The sequence below is a fragment of the Lupinus angustifolius genome, chromosome LG01 (assembly GCF_001865875.1).
Source record: "Lupinus angustifolius cultivar Tanjil chromosome LG01, LupAngTanjil_v1.0, whole genome shotgun sequence".
Classification (NCBI taxonomy): Eukaryota; Viridiplantae; Streptophyta; class Magnoliopsida; order Fabales; family Fabaceae; genus Lupinus; species Lupinus angustifolius.
Genome location: NC_032009.1, coordinates 22,853,982 through 22,877,007, shown reverse-complemented (window position 1 = coordinate 22,877,007; position 23,026 = coordinate 22,853,982). Strand labels below are relative to the sequence as shown.

The following is a 23,026-nucleotide window of genomic DNA, read 5'->3' as shown; positions in this document are numbered from 1 at the left end:
TATATTTATTTATTTATTGATTGCCCATTTTCTTCTTTAGAATCAACTTTGATGAATTTGTGTAGAAAATTCATCACATTCAAAATCAATAGTAATATCAACCAGCACATAACTAGATGTTTCTAAAATCTTGGCTATCTCCAATAGTGTCTATCATTTGTTGTATCAAATACCAACCAAAAATTGTTATGAGCAAATGATGTATTGGTGAAGCTATCAGATATTCACAGTGTATATCTTATGAGGAACATGAATAATACCCAAACTTGAGTGATATGTTAAACTGGAGAATTGCAGTTTAAAATTTATGGCAGGGTAAGAAATTACAAACTTTTAGGACTATATATTTCCACTTCCTTATTGAAGGGTTGAAATGGTTGTTAGGAAAGCATATCTTCCATTATAAATACGGGGACAATCAATCCTTCTGGTATCTTCCGGAGTAAAAATATTGTATGAAAAGATATATGGAAAAGTTTTACTAGATTCCAATTTCATTGTTAGTAATTTAATTTTTTATACATTTAATGACTTATTTCACAAATAGTTAATGTTTAAGAAGTAATTAAGAAGAAAAAATAATTTATGCTGTCAACTTGCAAAACACATAAATTTTAGGGGTTTTTGTATACTTTGAAAACAAAGTTAAATCAAGACTAGGCAGATTAATCTATTTTCTATTTTAGTTCAAGAATTTTTATTTGTTTCCATGCCCCCCTGTGGCAGGCTCTTCAAGACCCTAAAAAATTGACAAATTCTCCATTCATTTTTTAGACTGCTATATCTTCACTTAAACTAAATGCTTGTATATCTTCACAACACATCACTACTATTATAATTGAAACCAACTAACAACTGTGGTAAATAATTATAAGTAATATATTAAACCCAAAGATTTATTTGCATGTAATTATATAATTATAAGTATCATATTAAACCCAAAGATTTTCCACATATTTGACCACACAATTACATACCCTACATTGAACTAATATTTAATCTTTCTAATTTCTATATAGTATTTCATTATAACTGAACATAACATCAGACCCACCTACAAGTGAAACTGGTATTACACATTAAAGTAAAAATTAATAAATTATCATATCATCTCTTAATAAATAATAGAGTTTAGTAAAGTAAAAAATAATAAATTAACACATCATCTCTTAATAAATAATAGATTTTAGTAAAGTAAAAATTAATAAATTATCACATCACCTCTTAATAAATAATAGAGTATAGTATGTATAGTAAAGATTTATATATAGTCAATATGACCAATAAGTTGTTGGTATAGTAATAAAATGTCCAACTAGATTCTTAGAATGACCAAAAGGTTAAGAATTCAATTCTTAGGAGCGACACTTATTGGGATGCACAATCATGCAATCCGAAAGAGATCAGTTATTTACCTAAAAAGAGTGAATGAATATACTTGTAGTACTAAAAAATACACGACCAATGTATTATTTATCATAGATCTATATAACTTTTTAAAAAAGTAATAATTTAAATATAAATAATAAATAATACAATAATAATATATAAAATTCTTACCCTTATATCTTTTCCTCTTCCATCATCAATTATTATATTAATTGTTGGGTCCAATCCTACATATCTCTAGCCATTACACCAGTATAATTCCACACAAAACTGATTAGTCTAACTACTCCATCACAATATATTAGGAAAATTTTCTTTCACAATAACTATTGACAAGACCCGGGACCAGTGTAAATTTATGTGGAATGTAACGTAAGTTTTGAGTTGATGTGGAAATGATAACAAATAAAAGAAACAAGAGTACATATTTATGGATGATATTATAAACATTTATATATAATATATATAATGAGTATATCATATATTGTTTATATCTATTAATTTTATTTAAGAGTCATTGATATATATTTATTGAATGACAATATAAATAAATAATAAATAATACATTAACACTATAAAAATCCTTATATTATCGATGTATATATATATTTTTCATAAAATAATTACTCATCACTTACCATTTATATTTTTAGAAAAATATTTATACATTGTCAAATTTAAAAATTATACATAGTCAATGTATCATCATTTATTTGTATTCTTTTATTTGAGAGATAATGATAATTAAATATAAATGATAAATGATACATTAACAGTGTAAAAAACACTTATAATATCAGTACATATATTTCTGTCTCTTTTATGTTTAATTATTATTTACTATGACTTTAAATATAAATAATATAAATTAATAATAAATTTAGCATATATAAATCTTTATCCTCACACCTCACTAAAAAAATAATATTATAATCATTCTCATATTCAAATAATTTCCCTGTGTAAAAACAAAAGATATTATTCCTCAATATATTTTATACATAGTCAATATATTATCTATTATTTATCTTTTTAAAGAATTTTAATAATTAAAAATAAATAATAAATGATAGAGTAATAATGCATTAAACTCTCTTTTTCAGTAATTCCTTTTTTCTCTCTCAGAATACTTGGATTCTTGAGATGTCTTTGTAGTTGGTCTTATAAGGACACCCACACCCCACAACCCACTCATCTTTCTATTCTTCATAAATAGTCTTTTGACACAAAAACAAGCACAACAACCCATCTCCTTCATAATTCTCCATCATCTCTAGTCATGCTGGGTAAGAAAACCCAGCCAATGATCACAAAGTTATCGGAATTATTGGTCTCGGGCGGTGGCCGCGCTGCGGCACTCTTGGACTACAAGGTAAGCCCAAGAGGCCCACTAGACATGAAGATTCAGTCACCAACAAGAGGCTCAAAAAACTACAACCTTGGTGGTGTTGGTTTGGGAATTGTGGTGGATCTTGATAAACCATGTGAAGCTAGTCCAAAATATGCTGTTTGTGTATCTAGTTTCAACCGATCATCAATTCCAATCCCTGTTCATTCCAATGGGTTTCAAAGGGAAATTGATGTGGAGGATTACACATATGTAACATGTCATGTACCTAACAAAACCTTCACTAAGGTTTATTTTGATGGTGGTGAAGGTGAAATTAAGAGACATGTGTATAACAAGAATAACAACATCATTAAAGCTGGTGGACTCAAAGTTACCCCACCAAAAACTTCAGTTGAACCTGAGCTATCATTTCCCACCTCAACTTTTCTTAGTTCATGTCATCTATGCAGAAATAAACTCCAAGGCAAAGACATATACATGTATAGGTACTAACCAATCCAAAATATTTATAGATCACATTTTTTGCCCTTTGGTTTCAAATTTATATATAACCCAGCACTTATGTTTTGTTGTAAAGTTTTATTATATATATAGCAAGTCTTAAGTCCGAATGAATGCTAAAAAGTAAAACTTTATCGAATCTCGATCAAGGTTCATATAAATCAACCATATGATCTCATAATTGTTTTGTTTTGGTGTACACAGAGGAGAGAAAGCATTTTGTAGCTCAGAGTGTCGATCGAATCAGATAATGATGGATGAGTGCAAAGAGAAGTGTAGGTCAGAAGCTTCAAGGACTGTTGAATTGTCAAGCTCACCTTACACAAGGGAACAAATATTTTCAACTGGAATTGTTGCCCTTTAACGTTTGGTATCTGATTCTGTCAGTACTTCAAATAAACCACAGACTGATACTATAATACAAGTTTATTACTATCCCTAAGTAGATAATATACGGCTATAACTACTATTGATCGAGTGTCCAATATATGAGAATTAAGATAGCTTGATCATAACTAAAAGGAAAGGAAATTTTTTGTGGGAACAAATGGTAGAGATTTTGATGTACTTTCCTATTACCATGAATTATGAACTTGAGATCTCAATTGCACAAATTACTTTGTTCTATTCTTGAGTTCTTTCTCTAACATAATAATGTAATTCAATCTGTTTGAGTTCCATTCTCCCCTATCCCCCAATTATTTCCTTGTGGGTTGCTTTCATTGCAGCCAATAAATAAATGATGCAATAGTCATCTAAAATGACAAAAGAGGAGGACTTTGGGGGTTGAATCTATAAGTTGAGCCACAATTCTGTGTCACTAGATTGATCAAGAAATATCATTTGTCATTATTAATTATCGACATTTTTCTGGTACAATTCTTGTATATTTAAATCAATTAAACATAAAACAAAAGTGACATAACCATTGTGGCACACCTTAGGTTAGAAGTGATATGAAAATATATATGTTGGTCCAGATCTTATCTTATACATTGTCATGTGTCAATGATAATAAAACAAAAACAATAATAATAATGAAGGTTTAGAATTTTCAATTAACATATTATATTTTCATTGGCATGAGAAAACTTATGAAACAAGATTTGAGAAAACAGATCTTTTCGAATTGATAATGTCACATGTACCCGAGGGTGCATGTATTGGGACCTTATTTTGAACATAAGAAGAAGCTGTCTCATGAATGTGTTATTTCGTCGTTTAAGTGGATGCCAATTCACTATTCAGTAGGGACTATAAGGATGGACCCATTGGAAATTGAAAGAACCAGAAGTGGAGTGAGTAGGACAAGGGAATCAAACTATCAATGTAGCCATTCCATGCCCACCACTAACAAAGATAAAAATCATCAATAAGCTAAAATCTTTAAGCAGAATCAAATCATGGTTCGAAGTTACTTTATGCTTTGGGAATCCCTTTTGGCTTTTATTATTCGAGGGCATATGCTCAACTAGCAAATTGTATTTCTGTTCCCATATTTTTCCCTAAAAGTGAACATCATTGTGCTCCCTGTTCTCAAGAGAGGGGAAAGAATCATATTCATATATGTATATAGAAGTATAGAACAACATTACTTGCACAAGTATAGAAGTATAGACTATAGACATTGTTATTATGTTCGAAGTTCAACTTGGGTGATACTTTCAGCTGCATGGTAATTCCACGTGCCTAAATTATGGAAAAATGTGGGGCAAGTAATATAATTATTGTGCACAAAAAGTTACACACTGTAACTATGTGAGTTTTAGAAAAGTGAAGTTTTAGGCAAAGCCATTTAATTTAGTTATCAAATTAACTTTCATTTTAGTTAAAGAATCATTGAGTAACATTAATCTTTGAACATACTAGTTCAACAAGGAGTTGCACCATAACACCCATGTACACTATAATATATCAATTATGAGGTTATAAGCTAAGAAGATTACATACAATTTCGAGTGGGCTAAACTCAAACAACATTGAGTAACCAATGCCAAATATACCCATTGAGGCATTGACAAACAAGTGATGGTGATTTCTACGGTTGATTTAGTTTAGGCAATTATGGCCACAAAGTTCAAGTTTGTTGCTATGCAAGGCAAGAGCTTCAGCTATTAAGACTTTGACTTCGATGTTGGGTGTTGTTTAGTTAGATTGGTTTTGCTTCATCCTTCAGTTTCTGGTTTGCTGCTTTCAAAAAAAACTTGCAGCTAGTCTATAACAAAATTTCAACTATTTTTTACATTGTATCTTTTCTTCAAGTATATTTAAAATTTACAAAGTTTCAATTTCTAAGATATTTGATCAAAATTCAACCATTACTACCTATTATCATATAATCAGGATCATCCTATTATACGTAGGAGTGTCATATTAAATAGAATAATAAAATCAATGTATTACTACAACTATGAGGCTATATCACCTAATAGACTAGTCTTTTGGGTCTCCTCATGTGCTTAAACGCTAACACCACGTGTCTAACTTTCTTCTCCAACTCCATAAATATGAAAATAGCAAGAGAAAAAATCTCACAATTGTTGATTTTGTTCTCTTCTATTTAGGTTTTTTCTCAAAGGAAAACGAAATGGGTTGATGTTGTTACGGTGAAGATGATCATTCATAAAGGAGAAATGCCTTAAAAAATGATATGCAAGTGAGGTTTTAAAAGAGCTTGTTGGAACCCATATTTTCTATAATGGGTCTGCACCGACTTCCATCATTTCATAAAAGAGCTTGAACAACTAAAGCTTTAATCCCCCTTCTCTATGGTATGGAGTTACAAAACATGTATTTTACTAACAGTACATTAGATACTGGGAAGTCGCAACAACAACAACACCAACACCAACACTCGAGAATCCTGCATCATAACCAATCCGAGGAGCACCTATTCCTGCATCATAATTTAAGGAAAAATCAAATAAATTATTATTTAATGTGATTTTTAATGTCTCAAAAATTATAATTTAATATAATTTGTTCAATTTCATACAAAATATTAAAGTTTTTGTTAAAAAAATTCTTCAAATACTTTATTTGATTACTTTTATTTTATTATATGATATTCTTTAGCCCATTTTAAAATCGACAGAACATGAAATTTTGTCCGTTAAGATTAGGCTACATGTTTTATCCTCTCATATTATAATAAACCATTTAATGCAATTTACATCTCAAGAGAGATTGAGGCGCATGGTAGTACAATACAACCACACCACACTGAACCAAATCCTATCTAATGGAAGGTCACATCAAAACATAATGGGGTTATTGTTTTAAATTACGACTATGTCATTCTATAATATTATTGTTGTAGTGACTATCATAATTAAATCATACCACAATTATAGTGTGATAATGAATCATATGATATACTCATATTGAGTTGTAGCACAATTATATTAAATTATATTTGGACTATATTAGATCACAAAATAGTTGCAATAAACATTGCATAGTAATTGTATTGGCAAAAATCTAACTTAATCTCAATTGGCATACACAAATATAAAAAATAATTAATATCTTTACTTGTTAAACTTATATAATATTTTATCATCTTGCCATTTATCTCTATAATTACTATGATCATTCATTATCACTTATTAACTCCTATTAAATATGTAATGGTGAAGTTTTATAAACAACCATTAATGTTGTTTTGCTTTTCTAAATAGAGATATAAATAGGAACATATTTGATTTGCTAAAAAACAATTAACGGGGAACAAATGTAGTATTAATAAAATGTAAAAGGCTATTTAGACTAAAAATATCCATAAGTAAACATCATCTACTACTCATAATTAAAAGATATGAGTGAAAATGAAAACAAAATAACTAAGGGTGTATTTGCTTTGACTATTTTCTGTTTTCATTTTCAATAAAATAAAAAAATGAGAGTGAAAACATGTTTGTTGTGTTGTTTTCATTTCATATTTTTGAAAACATGAGCTTTATTTCCAGAAATTTTGAAAATGAAAATATCATTTCCAATATTTTCAATAATAAGACAATGACATTTTATTGAAAATTTTAAGATTTTTATTACTCCATTCGATCTATATCTTTTGATGTTTTAACATTTTCATGTTATTCCAAATCTTTTGATGTTTTGAAAACTCAATATACATTTATATTTTACTTTCCAATTATACCCTTATTTATTACTAATATTTTCTCCACTTGTTTTTTCATTTCATTTTTAATCCAGTTTTTTATGTGTATTAAATGTGACGATTTTAGTCAAATTTTATTGAATTTTTACATCATTTAATATTTTTTGAAACTATGTGCATAACCTTAAACATCAAAAGATATGGAATGAGGAGAATATTATTTTCAATTATTCTATTCACTAATCAACAAAATGCTGAAATCAATTGACGAGGGTCTCTCTTGTCCTTACTATCACACATCTTCATAATAAAATTTATTTCTTTATCTCTCAACATAATAACTTTTCTTCGTCTCTCTTATGATATTGTTGAAATAGTTCGATGATGATTATGATAATATATGATTTAGGGATGAAATTTGACGCTTCTTGATGTTACTACAACCTTAATTAAATAGTATAGCACTTGTACGTAAGTAATTTATTTTAATTTTACCTTTTTTAGAGAGCATCTACAACTGCATGATGTTCATCATGACTTTTCACACGCTTTTATAATAGCAAATGACCAAGTCCAACAACTAAAAATGTTCAATGTATTATTGACATGAAATACATTGGAAAGAAAATGCAAGTATCAAATATGTAGACATTCTATAAAATCATTGGTTTGACTACTGTAGTGATTAGAATTTAGAATTGGATTCATTGCAAGAGTAATTATCCTGATTTATAAATTTTAGAGTGCATAGTTATGAAAATGAAAATGATAATAACAAACATGTTTTCAGGAAATGAAAACATGGAAATGAAAATTGTTTCTTAAAAATGAAAATAGGAAATAGAAAATATTTCTTGAAACCAAAAACAACATACTCCAACTGTGTCTCATTTGAAAAGAATAAGAATATAGATAATATTAAATAACAATTGTTTATTTTACATATGTCATATAAATAAACAATAGATAATACACTTCTTATATAAAAATCTTTATATTGATAGTGTATCAAATATATTAATTTCGTGGTATTTAGAGGCTTCACACTAGGACTTCATTTGGTTGAAGCAAAGGAATGAAACAAAAGCAAAAGCAATTTTGAGGATAATGCTACCCTTTGATCCCAATGTTGCAAACAATGCATTCCATACAGAAGTTTTTCATGTTCCTCCATATCCAAATAGAAATAAAAAACATTGTTTGAGTACATAATAACTTCCATTATGTTATCATAAGCAGCTCTTCGCTTGTCAGTTACGGTTAGTAGCAGGTTATTCAAAGAGAGAGTTAAAAAATTATCGATAAATTCAATTCTTAACCAATTAGCTTCTTATGGATAATTAGAGCAACACAACTAACATAGAACTAATTTAACTAAAAGGACTAAATTAGATCTATCATTGTCATAAACAGCTTAACAGAAGTTAAAATGACAAGCACACAAAATACCATAAAAAAACTGGTTAAAATCACTTAACCATTAAAGTGATTTAGCAGCCAAGCCATGCCATTGATTCAGCTAGCTTATTAGGTGCTGTCATGGGATTGCTTGTTTGATATGGAGCTTTGGAAGCAATTCTGCAAATACAACATAAGAAAATAACAATAAATTAGGCCAAAACTAGACAGAAGATCTAACTAGACACACACAAACGGAGTAAGGATTCTCTCATATAGAGGCAAATGCTACAAAAAACAAATAAGAGACAATATGCTATAACACATTTATCCATTTATTTACGATGAAATAACATTTTTGTTATTGAAAACAAAAGGAGAAACAAGAATTTGAAACCTGACACACAATGAGTTAAAAATTACCACATGCTCAAATCAAATGAGCCATGTAATATTTATTTCCTAGCTATATTTTTCAATTGTTTGAGACACCAACCTATCCTTCCTCTTCTCCAGGAAACGATGAAGAGAAGCTTTCCTAGCAATTGGTAGATCTGTACAAAAATGAAATTTATGATCATAAAACATACCCATAATGCAAGAACTTTGTCATTAGTAGTATTAAAATATCAAGGATCTTAAGAAATTACCACAAACAATTGGTGAGGGTGGTGCATGAGGGTGCTCCTGAATCATTGAAGGCTGAGTATGAGCATGTACAGAGGTATTCTGGTTTTGGGAGATTCCTTTTCTCGCCAAGGACATTATCTCATCAACTTTATCAGCAGGAAAATCATCATATACAATAACTTGGCCCCCATAAAAGATTGTCAATTGTGCAGCTTTGGGCTCCTTGCACAAAGACTTAAATGCACTGTAAATCATGGGAAAAGAGTTAATTTTGATAATGCATTAATCATTATGAAATAGTATCTAGTCATGAATCATTAATTACAATACCCCACAAACAATACCAGATGAAAAACTGTTAATTGACTCCACAACTAAATAAGGAAACACAACAATGATACACTCACCTTGGATTGACCAAAGTTGGAACCTCTTTTGTTGAGTGTGGGCTATAATCATTATGTGGAGAGAGAAAATCCATAGTTGTCACGTTCGGGTGTGTCATTTTGTTTTCTTTGTTAGGAAACAAGTTCATTGCAGAGAGACAAGATGTCTCAGGTGACCCTGATAAGCATGCATATGCAGAAAATCTTAGAAGGAAAGCATGCAAATCAATTACACTTTGAGAAATCTAGCTAATATTTCCCCCAATTTTAATGAGAAAATAAAAAATCCAAACTTTTTTTAGGAGGAAAATCTAGGTGCAGTTGGCATGCATATCTAAAATCTAAACAACATACTTGTTCTCTTCTACTCATTTTCATCTTTGCTCAAACTAAGATACACTTTTTATCCTCTCTAACCAACACCTAATATTTGAAATGATTATTGTTTTTTTGGTACAAGTATTCTCTCACCTATGGAACTATTCTCTTTTGACTACATGGGTGGCCCTCCCAACAACTGTCGCTCACAGCAACCTTCAACTTTGATCATCCTGGTGAGGTCTAACGGATTTTACACCACTTGACTAACACATTGTTGGTACTTTGACTATTGTTTAGTCATAAATGAGTAATTTAAGAAAATGAGGAAAATTGAAACCTTACACATAATCAAAAACTTCAAAGAGATGAAGAAATTAAAAAGAAAAAAAAAGAAAAATGAAATTAAAATCATACCATTTGTTTCAGTGGTGCATGTCATTCCAAGGGTAAGATCACCGAAGCTACCCTTCTCCTTGAGGTATTGGCTCAACAAACTACAAGTCTGAGAGAACGTAGACTTCTCCGGTGGCTTCTGACCGGAAACACCTGAAATCTCCGATGAGCTCGACATTTTCCTTAGAAAACAAAAGATAAAAAGAGATATTTGAGAGTGAAAGAAGAAAGAAAGAAACCAGGGAAATCAAGTACACAGAATTGTCGTTTTAAAGAGAGAAAAGACACGTTTTTTTGACGGTGAGGGTCATGTGAACAAAGGAGGTGCTAATAATATATTTAATATTTATAATCATTTTTTTAATTTGGAAGAAGAGGGAAAGTGGAATTGAAGCACGATGAATATGTGAGTGTTTTGTTCCTTTTTGTAATGTTGTGTTTATTTTTTGTATTTGTTGCGTCCTATTCCTAATTTCCTATGGGAAATATGAAAATGATATAGAAAAACAAACAAAAACTAAAAAGTAATAACCGTAAACTGTTATTATATTGTTACTTTTAAAAATATACAAAAAAAAGTGTCTTCTCTAATAGTGGAGTTAAATCTTACTCCCTTATAGACATATTTTACACCTCCCACCAACTCCACTCTCATCCCATATTACTTTATAATACTTTACTATTTAATGATTTTCTTTATTATTGGAAAGGTTAGCTATACATAAATGTTACAATGCTAGTCTTAATCTTCCAAGAAGCAAATCAACGGTCTAAATTACTATAGGAAAAAAATGGTTTGAAACTTTTAGGAATTTATTCACCTCTAGTAGCATAAGGAAACAAAATGGGGAGATAAATAATGAGGGTTGAAATGGCCCATTGCATCCCATATATGGGTGGAATGAATCCAGCTAACTCATCTAAAATTAGATATATGCTTTTTAAAAGCATGTCTATACCCTATTAGGCTAGATTTTACACTCGAAAAAATCATTAATGAGCCTAATAAATTGGTTTGGTTAATTATAATATGAGTGTATAATTTAGGCCCCATCTCAACCTCTTTGATGCTATTGGCCAAAGACTTGGTATCATGGTTGTTGTATTTGAGTATGAATTCTCTACTACAAGTATTTGAAAAACCCAAAGAAAATCTAATGTATAATAACATTTATTTTTTTTAAGTATAATAAAATAACATATTTATTATTAGAAACATAAAGAAATTAAAGTATTTAACTCTCCATTAATGAATGATATCATTATTCTTGTATTTTCTAGAAGGCTAGCCAATTGACAAAGAGAGATATAAGTTTTTTCGACACATGTGGTTATAATGGGTGGACATCTACTGTCTCAAAACAGTGTGTCACTCCATGTGTCACTGCTTGTGATTGGTCAGAAAAATAATTAATTATTAAAATTTTAATTTAAATATATTTTTCAACCAATCACAAGACACGTGGCAACGTGGAAGATAATAGTATATATTTGTGTTGAGTGATGCATAATTGTAATTATATGAATATGAATATAGGTTGGTTTTATGGCACGGCACAGCACATGCATGGGCACAAGGTTTGTCTTTTTAATTTCTGTCTAGGTCAGAAAAGGGAATATTATTTGTTATTAAACTATTAAGTGCAACATCATTAAAGAAATTAAGCAGATGAATTATTTGGAGGTTTAAAAAAAGAGGAGAATGGTTACATGTGCTTTTGGGGGAGGTGTTGGATTTTGTAAGCAAACTAAAAGTGATTATTAATTCAATGGACGTGGTCACCCACTCACCCTTAACAAAACCAACTTGTAACTTGAGCAACCATATAGCAATAAATCCTGAACAATGATATCAAGTGAAATCCATTTGTCACCTAGTAAACTTCCGTAAGCATTGAAAATTTTCCTTATATACAATACAATTCCACTTAAGAAAGCTATGGAATGGAGTAAGAAAATGAAATTACAAAGAAAGAATGAGTTGAGTGATCCAACCCCCACAAAAAATAATCTATTACAGATAGAGACATAAACCGAGGCCTGAAAAATAGAACATATCTCAAAAATCATAATCTATATCCGTTACATTCTGGGATGCAGAATGCTCGACCAGCTGTCCTTGCTCATTGTAACGATCAAGGTTCACACATGGAGCCGGAAAGATGGTCCCGATTACGCGGCCTTGAACAAAGGCACACTGAAAGATATGCTTCTTCTTGTAGGTTAGCCCAACTGACATATCATGAAAAGTCACATTCCTCACAGGAATCTCTTCACTACCATGAATACGAACCGGCACACGGACTCCGTGGCCATGGACGGAAGTGAAGCTTATGTCTTTGAGTACTGGAAGTGCTGTAGGGTCATACCCATTATCAGGGTGTTCATTGTAATCTGTCTTCATGACAATTCCAACGCGGACATTCTCAAATGTTAGATTTCGATAAGTTATTTGACGCACATATCCACCACGCCCAGGAGCAGTCTTAATCCTCACCGCACGTCTAGAGTCCCACACAAGAAGATTCTCCACAGTGACGTTGAATACCCCACCAGACATCTCACTGCCTATTGACACGCCCGCACTGTTCCATTTCATAAAATCATTTAGAATATGGCACTAACAAATATGCAGTCATCAAATTAAGTAGGAATTGATTTTTGTACACAGAAGTTAACTAGGAATATCATTCAATTATATAATGGGATATCAATTGGAGAAGCCAGCATCAGTAATCCAAAGCCCTTAATTTACCAAGAGCCTATGAACAATATTAAGCCAAGGCATTTAATATACGTAGACTACTAGGCTGGTATGAGTAAGTTATTTACTAAGATTGAAAGGAAAAGAGAGGGCCCAGGGATAACTTCAGACAATAGAAATGTGGTTTTTATACTTTTATGGCAGTGGTACAATAATCAAATTTTAAAACATAGGCAAACATGGATATTATGCTAGCATCCTGCTAATATGTAGAAATGCATAGATTACAGAAACATTAGAAATTCAGGCGACGGACAAAAGAGGAGGCATGAAATCCGTGTTTCCAGGGCATTTATAACATAATATCCTATGCACAGACTCAAGAAAAACCATTGTCTTACATAATCCCAAAACAAACATAAACACCAGCTATTTACTGATGTGACCAGGCATAACCAGATGCTTTAAAGCAGTTGCTTACTATCCAATAATAATATGCTGAAAGGCATGCACAGAACTACAAGTTGGTTGAGTTAGGAATTCACCTGACCATAGAGCGAACAACAAGGTTTCTGATCATTATATTCTTGGAAGGCCTTCCATAAGCAATTCCATACTGATCCCAGCCACTTTTTATCGCAATTGCGTCATCTCCCGTACTTATGTAACAATCCTCTATCAACATATCCTCACAAGAGTCTGTTCATACCATAGAAATTGGGGTTCATTAAATCTATTCATGCAACAACTGCTATAGAGGAACATTCCAGTAAAAGTAAGCCAACTGGACATCTCTCCAATTGTATCCATATAGCCATTTCTAATGATAATTGAAAATTTAAAGATAAGGCAGATAAGGTATAAACATCAGTTTAAATCGAGTGCATCTTGTTTGTGTACGAACAGAAAAACACACACTACAAGTTACACACAATTGTATAAAAAGAGAACCCAATCTATTCCTGCTTTATGAATCATTGTCTCGCTAAATCAGATGGCATTTATATTTATCATGAGAAATCGTCAGTTTGCCATAAAACTCAAATTATTTACTGGATTGAGCTTCCACAAATTCAGTTAAAGGTAGGGCTAGAACTGATATGGAAAAAAAATTGTACTCAGTAGAATATACTTGCCAGGATCTATGCCATCAGTATTTGGAGCTTCGAATACAGGAGCCAGTATTGTAACATGTTTTATTGTAATGTTCCTGCAGTCATATGGATGAAGAGTCCAAAAAGGAGAGTCACGCATTGTAATATTAGTGATCACAATGTCACTAGACCACATGATCTGAACAAGTGGCCCCCTTGTGTGGTTGAGACGCTTCTGGCGATATTTTTTCCACCACGCTTGTCCTTGTCCGTTTATGGTGCCATTATGCCCTGCCAGTTATGACAATAGGCGGAATCAGATAAACGCAGGAATTAAGCACCACACATATAGAAATAAAAGAGAGAGGGAACTGTGCTCTGATAGCCTATTTTGTTTTGTTTATCATAGTAATGTTGCCTCCTAATTAGTGGAGTGCTCTCACCCTGGTCATAGATTTCTCCGAGTGCACTATGCTAACCTTTACTGTTCATCTAGTGAGAACTGTTAGAATATATGAAATATCTCACAATATCTTATATTATCTTTTAGAGAATATCTAGAGGATATTTGAATATTGAGAGGATACTCTGCTTTATCATGATTATATCTTAGATTAGTTTACAATATATTAGAAAATCTCTTGGGATTGAAATTACTTTATCTTATTTTTTATGATAAATAAGAGTTAGTGTTATGTCTTTTGTATCAAATCATATTATTCACAATAATATCGATACAAAATTCACTATTTTGAGTATTCCTTTTTCTCCCTCCACCAAAATCCATAATTTCAACAAGAGAAGGGTTGTCCAGTACATAGGGCCCTCACCTACCGGGTTTGGGGAGGGTAAATTTACGCAGTCTTACGATCGCAAGCGGAGAGTTTGTTTCCAGGATTTAAACTAGTGACCTCATGGTCACTAAGCAACAACCTTACCGTTGTGCCGAGGCTCACCCTCTCCTATAATTTAAACAAGAACTAAGTTAAACTCCAAATAAATCAAACCTTAGTCCCTCACATGCTTGTGGCCACCAAAATATATGGTGTTCGAGTAATCAACCAGCCATTTCATGAAGGTCGATTTTAATAAAGATTAACTTATCTATTGTAAGCCTTTTTCCCTTTAATGAGGTTTATGGGGGGTAGCATATGATGCAGGTGTTAGTACTTAGTAAATACCAAACAAACTGGTTTCTCAACATGGAACCATGATTCACTCACGCTAGATGTCTATATTAGTCTATCACTCTATTGCTCTAGTTGTGTATATGTATTCCTTTATAGTACTTTTATCCTTTGTACAGCTGTATGAGCTTGTCAAGAGACCCTTCACATCTAATAAAAGGACAGAACACAGTGACAGAGGGTCACTAATTTTCAGCTCATTTTCTGGGTTATCTCCTAACTCTTCTTTTGTTACAAGTTACAACAGTTCAAATCAATACAGACAAAATTAGTCAATAAGTAACTATTCAAATTATTTTCACCATTAGCTTAAGCCTTTGGAATATTGGCATCTCAACTATAAAAAATAAAAAAAGTAGGACTATTTATTTTCTTTATTAGACCAAAAAACCGGAGCAAATCTGCTGATTTTCCTTCTTTTTCCTCAGAATTAAAAAGTACATTTTATTCCAAGATAAAGACTTGAACACACTTACTACGACATTCAATATTAAAGACCTTTGTTAAGAAAAATGACAAGTGTTATACTTTTCACACATGGTCAGAAAGACAAAAAAATCCTTACCTGTTATCACAATATCTTTAAGATTTTGACCATGAATCAAACTGCCGTATCGAGGCCCAGGATGCTCCCTCCCATACCCATATGAAGGCAATGGAGGCATTAGTGGCCAATACTTTTCATCCTGTTAGCCATCACATAAGATGACAAATATTATGTAAATACAATGTTTAAATATGAGATATGAAGAAATATGTAGTGTAAGCAAAGAGATCAATGAAATAAGCCCAAATTGTCCTACGCAGTGTGAAATGCATGATGCAGATGTAGAAGTATATATACTCGTTACGCATTTTATGATGGGTACTCTTTGTGTCCAACTGTGAACATGACAGCAATCTCATGCTTCATAGATCATATCAATAAATATTTACAATACCCATAGACATTTTAAAGTTGCCAAAGCTGGTTTGCCAGTCTTAGTTTCTGAAATTTGCCAAAGGTAAGTAGCCAAGTCTAGTACTGCTTTTGTTTGACAAGCAGAACTGATACTCACGGTCCAAAAGACAACCCATAAGAATTTGTTCCACAAGCAAGCAGATGAAAGAAAGTAACATAATATAAAAAGTGAAACAAAAGTCTTAACCGGTGTATTTTAAAAAGGAGAAATAACTATACCGAAATGTTTAGATGTTTACTACTTGCCATGCATCATGTATCAATCAACCATACGCATTCTCAAACCTATTATGCACCTAATCCCTATGAACACACTACACAGTATATGGATTCCTGAGTTTTGTGGGTAACATCTAGTTTCATAATCCTATGAACCCTTCACCAGTTTCCTCAACCACCATGTAATAATGCCTTCAACAATAATAACAACACCTTTTCCCATTAGGTGGGGTCAAATACATGGATAAAACATCATTGTATTTAGAAAAGCCATCTAAATGTAAGTTATTTTTCTTTAACTACTCTTTTTACATTGGCTTCCAATGGTCTTTCCCTCACACACACTAGAGAATAATTATTCAAATGAAGAAGAAAAACATTCAATAACACAGTCCCAGTACAGAAAGACAAAAGAATAATGCTCAAGCCTTCTAAGTTTTAACATAAAAAACTCGTTTATCTCGCATTCAGTATCAAATCAAACTATTATTATTAAGTTACAAGAAAATAAAGACCATAGCCTAGCTAGGTAGACAGACGTGTTAGAAAGGGACAGAACAAATCCATTCTATGTATGGTGTATTTCCGGATTTGGATCCTCTCCGATGCCGAATATCGGAACCTTTTTTATTTATACATCATCCTAAGAGCTCTATCAGCTGCCGGAGAGGATCCAAATCCGTAATCCGTATTATAATAAGACAAAAAGTGAGACATTTTGATCGGTAAAACTAATGAGAACAGAACAGGACACTATGTTCTATTAAATATGTTAAATTTCAAAGAACACACAACAAAACATAAAATCGAGATTGCAGAGACAGAAAGAAAAAAAAAGAACTGTTCCATTTCATGAAATCATTTAGGACATGATGCTAACAAATATGCAGCCATCAAGTTAAGAAATAATTGGTTTTAGCACACAGTAGTTAACTAGGAATATTATCCAATTATATATGATATGTCAATTGGAAAAGCTACCACCAATAATTCAAAGCCCTTAGTTTACCAGGAGTCTATGAGCAATATCAAGGCCAGGCATTTAATACATGTAGACTACTTGGCACACATGAGTGAGTTATTTCATTAGCTAAGATTGAAAGGAAAAGATAGGCTCCCAGGATGAATTCAGACAATAGAAATATGGTTTTTTACTTTTATGCCAGTGGTACAAATATCGAATCTTAAAACTTATATCCAAACCAGGTGGCAAACATGGATATGCAGCATCCTACTTCTAATATGTAGAAATGCATAGATTACAGGAATATTAGAAATTCAGGTGATGGACAAGATGAGCCATTAAATCTGCGTTTCCCGGGTATTTATACATAATGTCTGATGCATTGCAGCCTCAAGAGAAACCATTGTCTTATATCTTATGCGTGTACTATTACATTTCATAATGATAAACTAAATTCCAAAACAAACACAGACATCAGCTACTTATGGCTGGGATCAAAGCATAACCAGAGGCATTGAGAAAGATTAGTTTGTTTATGCTTAGGCTCTTAGATTAATCTATACTGCAGTTGTTTTCTCCCCAATAATAAGATGCTGAAAGTCTACGAAGTACAAGTTGGTTGAGTTAGGAATTCACCTGACCATAGAGCGAACAACAAGGTTTCTGATCATTATATTCTTGGAAGGCCTTCCATAAGCAATTCCATACTGATCCCAGCCACTTTTTATCGCAATTGCGTCATCTCCCGTACTTATGTAACAATCCTCTATCAACATATCCTCACAAGAGTCTGTTCATACCATAGAAATTGGGGTTCATTAAATCTATTCATGCAACAACTGCTATAGAGGAACATTCCAGTAAAAGTAAGCCAACTGGACATCTCTCCAATTGTATCCATATAGCCATTTCTAATGATAATTGAAAATTTAAAGATAAGGCAGATAAGGTATAAACATCAGTTTAAATCGAGTGCATCTTGTTTGTGTACGAACAGAAAAACACACACTACAAGTTACACACAATTGTATAAAAAGAGAACCCAATCTATTCCTGCTTTATGAATCATTGTCTCGCTAAATCAGATGGCATTTATATTTATCATGAGAAATCGTCAGTTTGCCATAAAACTCAAATTATTTACTGGATTGAGCTTCCACAAATTCAGTTAAAGGTAGGGCTAGAACTGATATGGAAAAAAAATTGTACTCAGTAGAATATACTTGCCAGGATCTATGCCATCAGTATTTGGAGCTTCGAATACAGGAGCCAGTATTGTAACATGTTTTATTGTAATGTTCCTGCAGTCATATGGATGAAGAGTCCAAAAAGGAGAGTCACGCATTGTAATATTAGTGATCACAATGTCACTAGACCACATGATCTGAACAAGTGGCCCCCTTGTGTGGTTGAGACGCTTCTGGCGATATTTTTTCCACCACGCTTGTCCTTGTCCGTTTATGGTGCCATTATGCCCTGCCAGTTATGACAATAGGCGGAATCAGATAAACGCAGGAATTAAGCACCACACATATAGAAATAAAAGAGAGAGGGAACTGTGCTCTGATAGCCTATTTTGTTTTGTTTATCATAGTAATGTTGCCTCCTAATTAGTGGAGTGCTCTCACCCTGGTCATAGATTTCTCCGAGTGCACTATGCTAACCTTTACTGTTCATCTAGTGAGAACTGTTAGAATATATGAAATATCTCACAATATCTTATATTATCTTTTAGAGAATATCTAGAGGATATTTGAATATTGAGAGGATACTCTGCTTTATCATGATTATATCTTAGATTAGTTTACAATATATTAGAAAATCTCTTGGGATTGAAATTACTTTATCTTATTTTTTATGATAAATAAGAGTTAGTGTTATGTCTTTTGTATCAAATCATATTATTCACAATAATATCGATACAAAATTCACTATTTTGAGTATTCCTTTTTCTCCCTCCACCAAAATCCATAATTTCAACAAGAGAAGGGTTGTCCAGTACATAGGGCCCTCACCTACCGGGTTTGGGGAGGGTAAATTTACGCAGTCTTACGATCGCAAGCGGAGAGTTTGTTTCCAGGATTTAAACTAGTGACCTCATGGTCACTAAGCAACAACCTTACCGTTGTGCCGAGGCTCACCCTCTCCTATAATTTAAACAAGAACTAAGTTAAACTCCAAATAAATCAAACCTTAGTCCCTCACATGCTTGTGGCCACCAAAATATATGGTGTTCGAGTAATCAACCAGCCATTTCATGAAGGTCGATTTTAATAAAGATTAACTTATCTATTGTAAGCCTTTTTCCCTTTAATGAGGTTTATGGGGGGTAGCATATGATGCAGGTGTTAGTACTTAGTAAATACCAAACAAACTGGTTTCTCAACATGGAACCATGATTCACTCACGCTAGATGTCTATATTAGTCTATCACTCTATTGCTCTAGTTGTGTATATGTATTCCTTTATAGTACTTTTATCCTTTGTACAGCTGTATGAGCTTGTCAAGAGACCCTTCACATCTAATAAAAGGACAGAACACAGTGACAGAGGGTCACTAATTTTCAGCTCATTTTCTGGGTTATCTCCTAACTCTTCTTTTGTTACAAGTTACAACAGTTCAAATCAATACAGACAAAATTAGTCAATAAGTAACTATTCAAATTATTTTCACCATTAGCTTAAGCCTTTGGAATATTGGCATCTCAACTATAAAAAATAAAAAAAGTAGGACTATTTATTTTCTTTATTAGACCAAAAAACCGGAGCAAATCTGCTGATTTTCCTTCTTTTTCCTCAGAATTAAAAAGTACATTTTATTCCAAGATAAAGACTTGAACACACTTACTACGACATTCAATATTAAAGACCTTTGTTAAGAAAAATGACAAGTGTTATACTTTTCACACATGGTCAGAAAGACAAAAAAATCCTTACCTGTTATCACAATATCTTTAAGATTTTGACCATGAATCAAACTGCCGTATCGAGGCCCAGGATGCTCCCTCCCATACCCATATGAAGGCAATGGAGGCATTAGTGGCCAATACTTTTCATCCTGTTAGCCATCACATAAGATGACAAATATTATGTAAATACAATGTTTAAATATGAGATATGAAGAAATATGTAGTGTAAGCAAAGAGATCAATGAAATAAGCCCAAATTGTCCTACGCAGTGTGAAATGCATGATGCAGATGTAGAAGTATATATACTCGTTACGCATTTTATGATGGGTACTCTTTGTGTCCAACTGTGAACATGACAGCAATCTCATGCTTCATAGATCATATCAATAAATATTTACAATACCCATAGACATTTTAAAGTTGCCAAAGCTGGTTTGCCAGTCTTAGTTTCTGAAATTTGCCAAAGGTAAGTAGCCAAGTCTAGTACTGCTTTTGTTTGACAAGCAGAACTGATACTCACGGTCCAAAAGACAACCCATAAGAATTTGTTCCACAAGCAAGCAGATGAAAGAAAGTAACATAATATAAAAAGTGAAACAAAAGTCTTAACCGGTGTATTTTAAAAAGGAGAAATAACTATACCGAAATGTTTAGATGTTTACTACTTGCCATGCATCATGTATCAATCAACCATACGCATTCTCAAACCTATTATGCACCTAATCCCTATGAACACACTACACAGTATATGGATTCCTGAGTTTTGTGGGTAACATCTAGTTTCATAATCCTATGAACCCTTCACCAGTTTCCTCAACCACCATGTAATAATGCCTTCAACAATAATAACAACACCTTTTCCCATTAGGTGGGGTCAAATACATGGATAAAACATCATTGTATTTAGAAAAGCCATCTAAATGTAAGTTATTTTTCTTTAACTACTCTTTTTACATTGGCTTCCAATGGTCTTTCCCTCACACACACTAGAGAATAATTATTCAAATGAAGAAGAAAAACATTCAATAACACAGTCCCAGTACAGAAAGACAAAAGAATAATGCTCAAGCCTTCTAAGTTTTAACATAAAAAACTCGTTTATCTCGCATTCAGTATCAAATCAAACTATTATTATTAAGTTACAAGAAAATAAAGACCATAGCCTAGCTAGGTAGACAGACGTGTTAGAAAGGGACAGAACAAATCCATTCTATGTATGGTGTATTTCCGGATTTGGATCCTCTCCGATGCCGAATATCGGAACCTTTTTTATTTATACATCATCCTAAGAGCTCTATCAGCTGCCGGAGAGGATCCAAATCCGTAATCCGTATTATAATAAGACAAAAAGTGAGACATTTTGATCGGTAAAACTAATGAGAACAGAACAGGACACTATGTTCTATTAAATATGTTAAATTTCAAAGAACACACAACAAAACATAAAATCGAGATTGCAGAGACAGAAAGAAAAAAAAAGAAACTCACATCAAGTCCAAGTATAACAGCATCTTCAGCTAGAAATAGAGTCATATGACTGGTAAGATTAAACGGCGCCGTAAGCCATCGACCCGGAGGAACATTAAGCTGGCCACCACCCTTCTTCCCTAATTTAGATATTGCCGAAATTGCCCTCTCAAATGCTTCAGTGTTAAGAGTAACCCCATCACCAACCCCTCCGAAATCCGTCAAATTGAAAGCCACCGGCCTCAGCTTCGGTACGGGCCTCGCCGCCGTGGCACGACCGAACACAAATAAACCACCGACTATGTTCCTCTGCCACACGAAAATCGACGCGAATGCCGCGATCCATAGAACCGTGAAAAGGGTCTTGTAGGAGGTTAATAATATTGGAACCCATCGCTTAAAGTCGAGTTTTTGGTGGTGGAACCGCCCAATAGTTGAGGTATCCACCATCATTCGAGAACGAAAAAGTTACCCTTTTGAGAAATGGGGTTTGATTTAGCAGATGGTGATGTGGGTCGATGGAAAAATGGGAATGGGGTATCAGTATCTGATTCTAAGATTGGAAAATTTGGAAAGAAATGGTTTGATAAGTGTTACAATGAATGAAGTGAAGATCTGTTTGGGAAATAGAAAGAGGAGTGAATTGAAAGGGAAGTAGTGAAGTTATGATGATAGGTTTGATGAGATGAGAGCGTAACTGGAATGTTGCTTACTGAGACAGATTGCAAAAACATGAAGAATTTGACAATTTCTTCTGCCAATTTTATTTATTTAAAAAAAAATCACTTTTTTTTTTTAAAATTATGGCATTTAAAAATTAAGTTAGTTAATGTTACTTCAACTTATTTCCCAAAGCTCTACTCATTTCAGACATTTCTCAATCTAAAATTATATATTTAACTTTGTAAACAACAAATTTTAGTAAATATAAAATTATATATCCTTTTAATTCATGAACAAATTTCATTTAATTTTTTAAAACAATTCTAATTCAATTATAAAACTAAACAACTATAAATTCCCAAGTACAA

The 23,026-nt window shown here is 32.5% G+C and overlaps 3 protein-coding genes across 4 annotated transcripts; 1 reads left to right on the top strand and 2 right to left on the bottom strand.

Annotated features, from left to right (window-relative positions):
- LOC109356418 lies at window positions 2,553–3,915 on the top strand. Of its 2 annotated transcripts, none has more exons than XM_019599751.1 (2): window positions 2,553–3,221; window positions 3,442–3,915. In XM_019599751.1, the coding sequence occupies exons 1-2, from the start codon at window positions 2,669–2,671 to the stop codon at window positions 3,603–3,605; spliced, it is 717 nt and encodes a 238-aa protein (XP_019455296.1). In that variant the 5' UTR covers window positions 2,553–2,668; the 3' UTR covers window positions 3,606–3,915. The 2 variants fall into 2 exon arrangements, with proteins under 2 accessions (XP_019455296.1, XP_019455290.1); XM_019599745.1 differs by having other exon boundaries at window positions 2,556–3,225; window positions 3,446–3,915.
- LOC109356406 (protein TIFY 10A-like) lies at window positions 8,731–10,766 on the bottom strand. The gene is made up of 5 exons (XM_019599736.1): window positions 10,511–10,766; window positions 9,797–9,953; window positions 9,410–9,633; window positions 9,256–9,313; window positions 8,731–8,939 (listed from the first exon to the last, which is right to left on the bottom strand). The coding sequence occupies exons 1-5, from the start codon at window positions 10,665–10,667 to the stop codon at window positions 8,852–8,854; spliced, it is 684 nt and encodes a 227-aa protein (XP_019455281.1). The 5' UTR covers window positions 10,668–10,766; the 3' UTR covers window positions 8,731–8,851.
- LOC109356395 (probable polygalacturonase) lies at window positions 12,330–22,732 on the bottom strand. Its single transcript, XM_019599726.1, has 5 exons — window positions 22,017–22,732; window positions 20,556–20,676; window positions 18,846–19,094; window positions 18,255–18,408; window positions 12,330–13,074 (listed from the first exon to the last, which is right to left on the bottom strand). Exons 1-5 carry the CDS (start codon window positions 22,446–22,448, stop codon window positions 12,549–12,551), a joined length of 1,482 nt encoding a protein of 493 aa, XP_019455271.1. The 5' UTR covers window positions 22,449–22,732; the 3' UTR covers window positions 12,330–12,548.

Excerpts from the sequence above, each read along its gene's own strand:
- LOC109356395 (XM_019599726.1), bottom strand. The coding sequence starts at position 22,448 with ATGATGGTGGATACCTCAACTATTGGGCGGTTCCACCACCAAAAACTC. Across the intron at positions 19,095-20,555 it reads TAAAGATATTGTGATAACAG|GGCATAATGGCACCATAAAC; the intron begins GTAAGGATTTTT and ends CATAACTGGCAG. Across the intron at positions 18,409-18,845 it reads TACTGATGGCATAGATCCTG|ACTCTTGTGAGGATATGTTG; the intron begins GCAAGTATATTC and ends TGGTATGAACAG.
- LOC109356418 (XM_019599751.1), top strand. The coding sequence starts at position 2,669 with ATGCTGGGTAAGAAAACCCAGCCAATGATCACAAAGTTATCGGAATTA. Across the intron at positions 3,222-3,441 it reads AGGCAAAGACATATACATGT|ACAGAGGAGAGAAAGCATTT; the intron begins ATAGGTACTAAC and ends GTTTTGGTGTAC.
- LOC109356406 (XM_019599736.1), bottom strand. The coding sequence starts at position 10,667 with ATGTCGAGCTCATCGGAGATTTCAGGTGTTTCCGGTCAGAAGCCACCG. Across the intron at positions 9,954-10,510 it reads ATGCACCACTGAAACAAATG|GGTCACCTGAGACATCTTGT; the intron begins GTATGATTTTAA and ends CATGCTTATCAG. Across the intron at positions 9,314-9,409 it reads ACCCTCACCAATTGTTTGTG|ATCTACCAATTGCTAGGAAA; the intron begins GTAATTTCTTAA and ends ATTTTTGTACAG.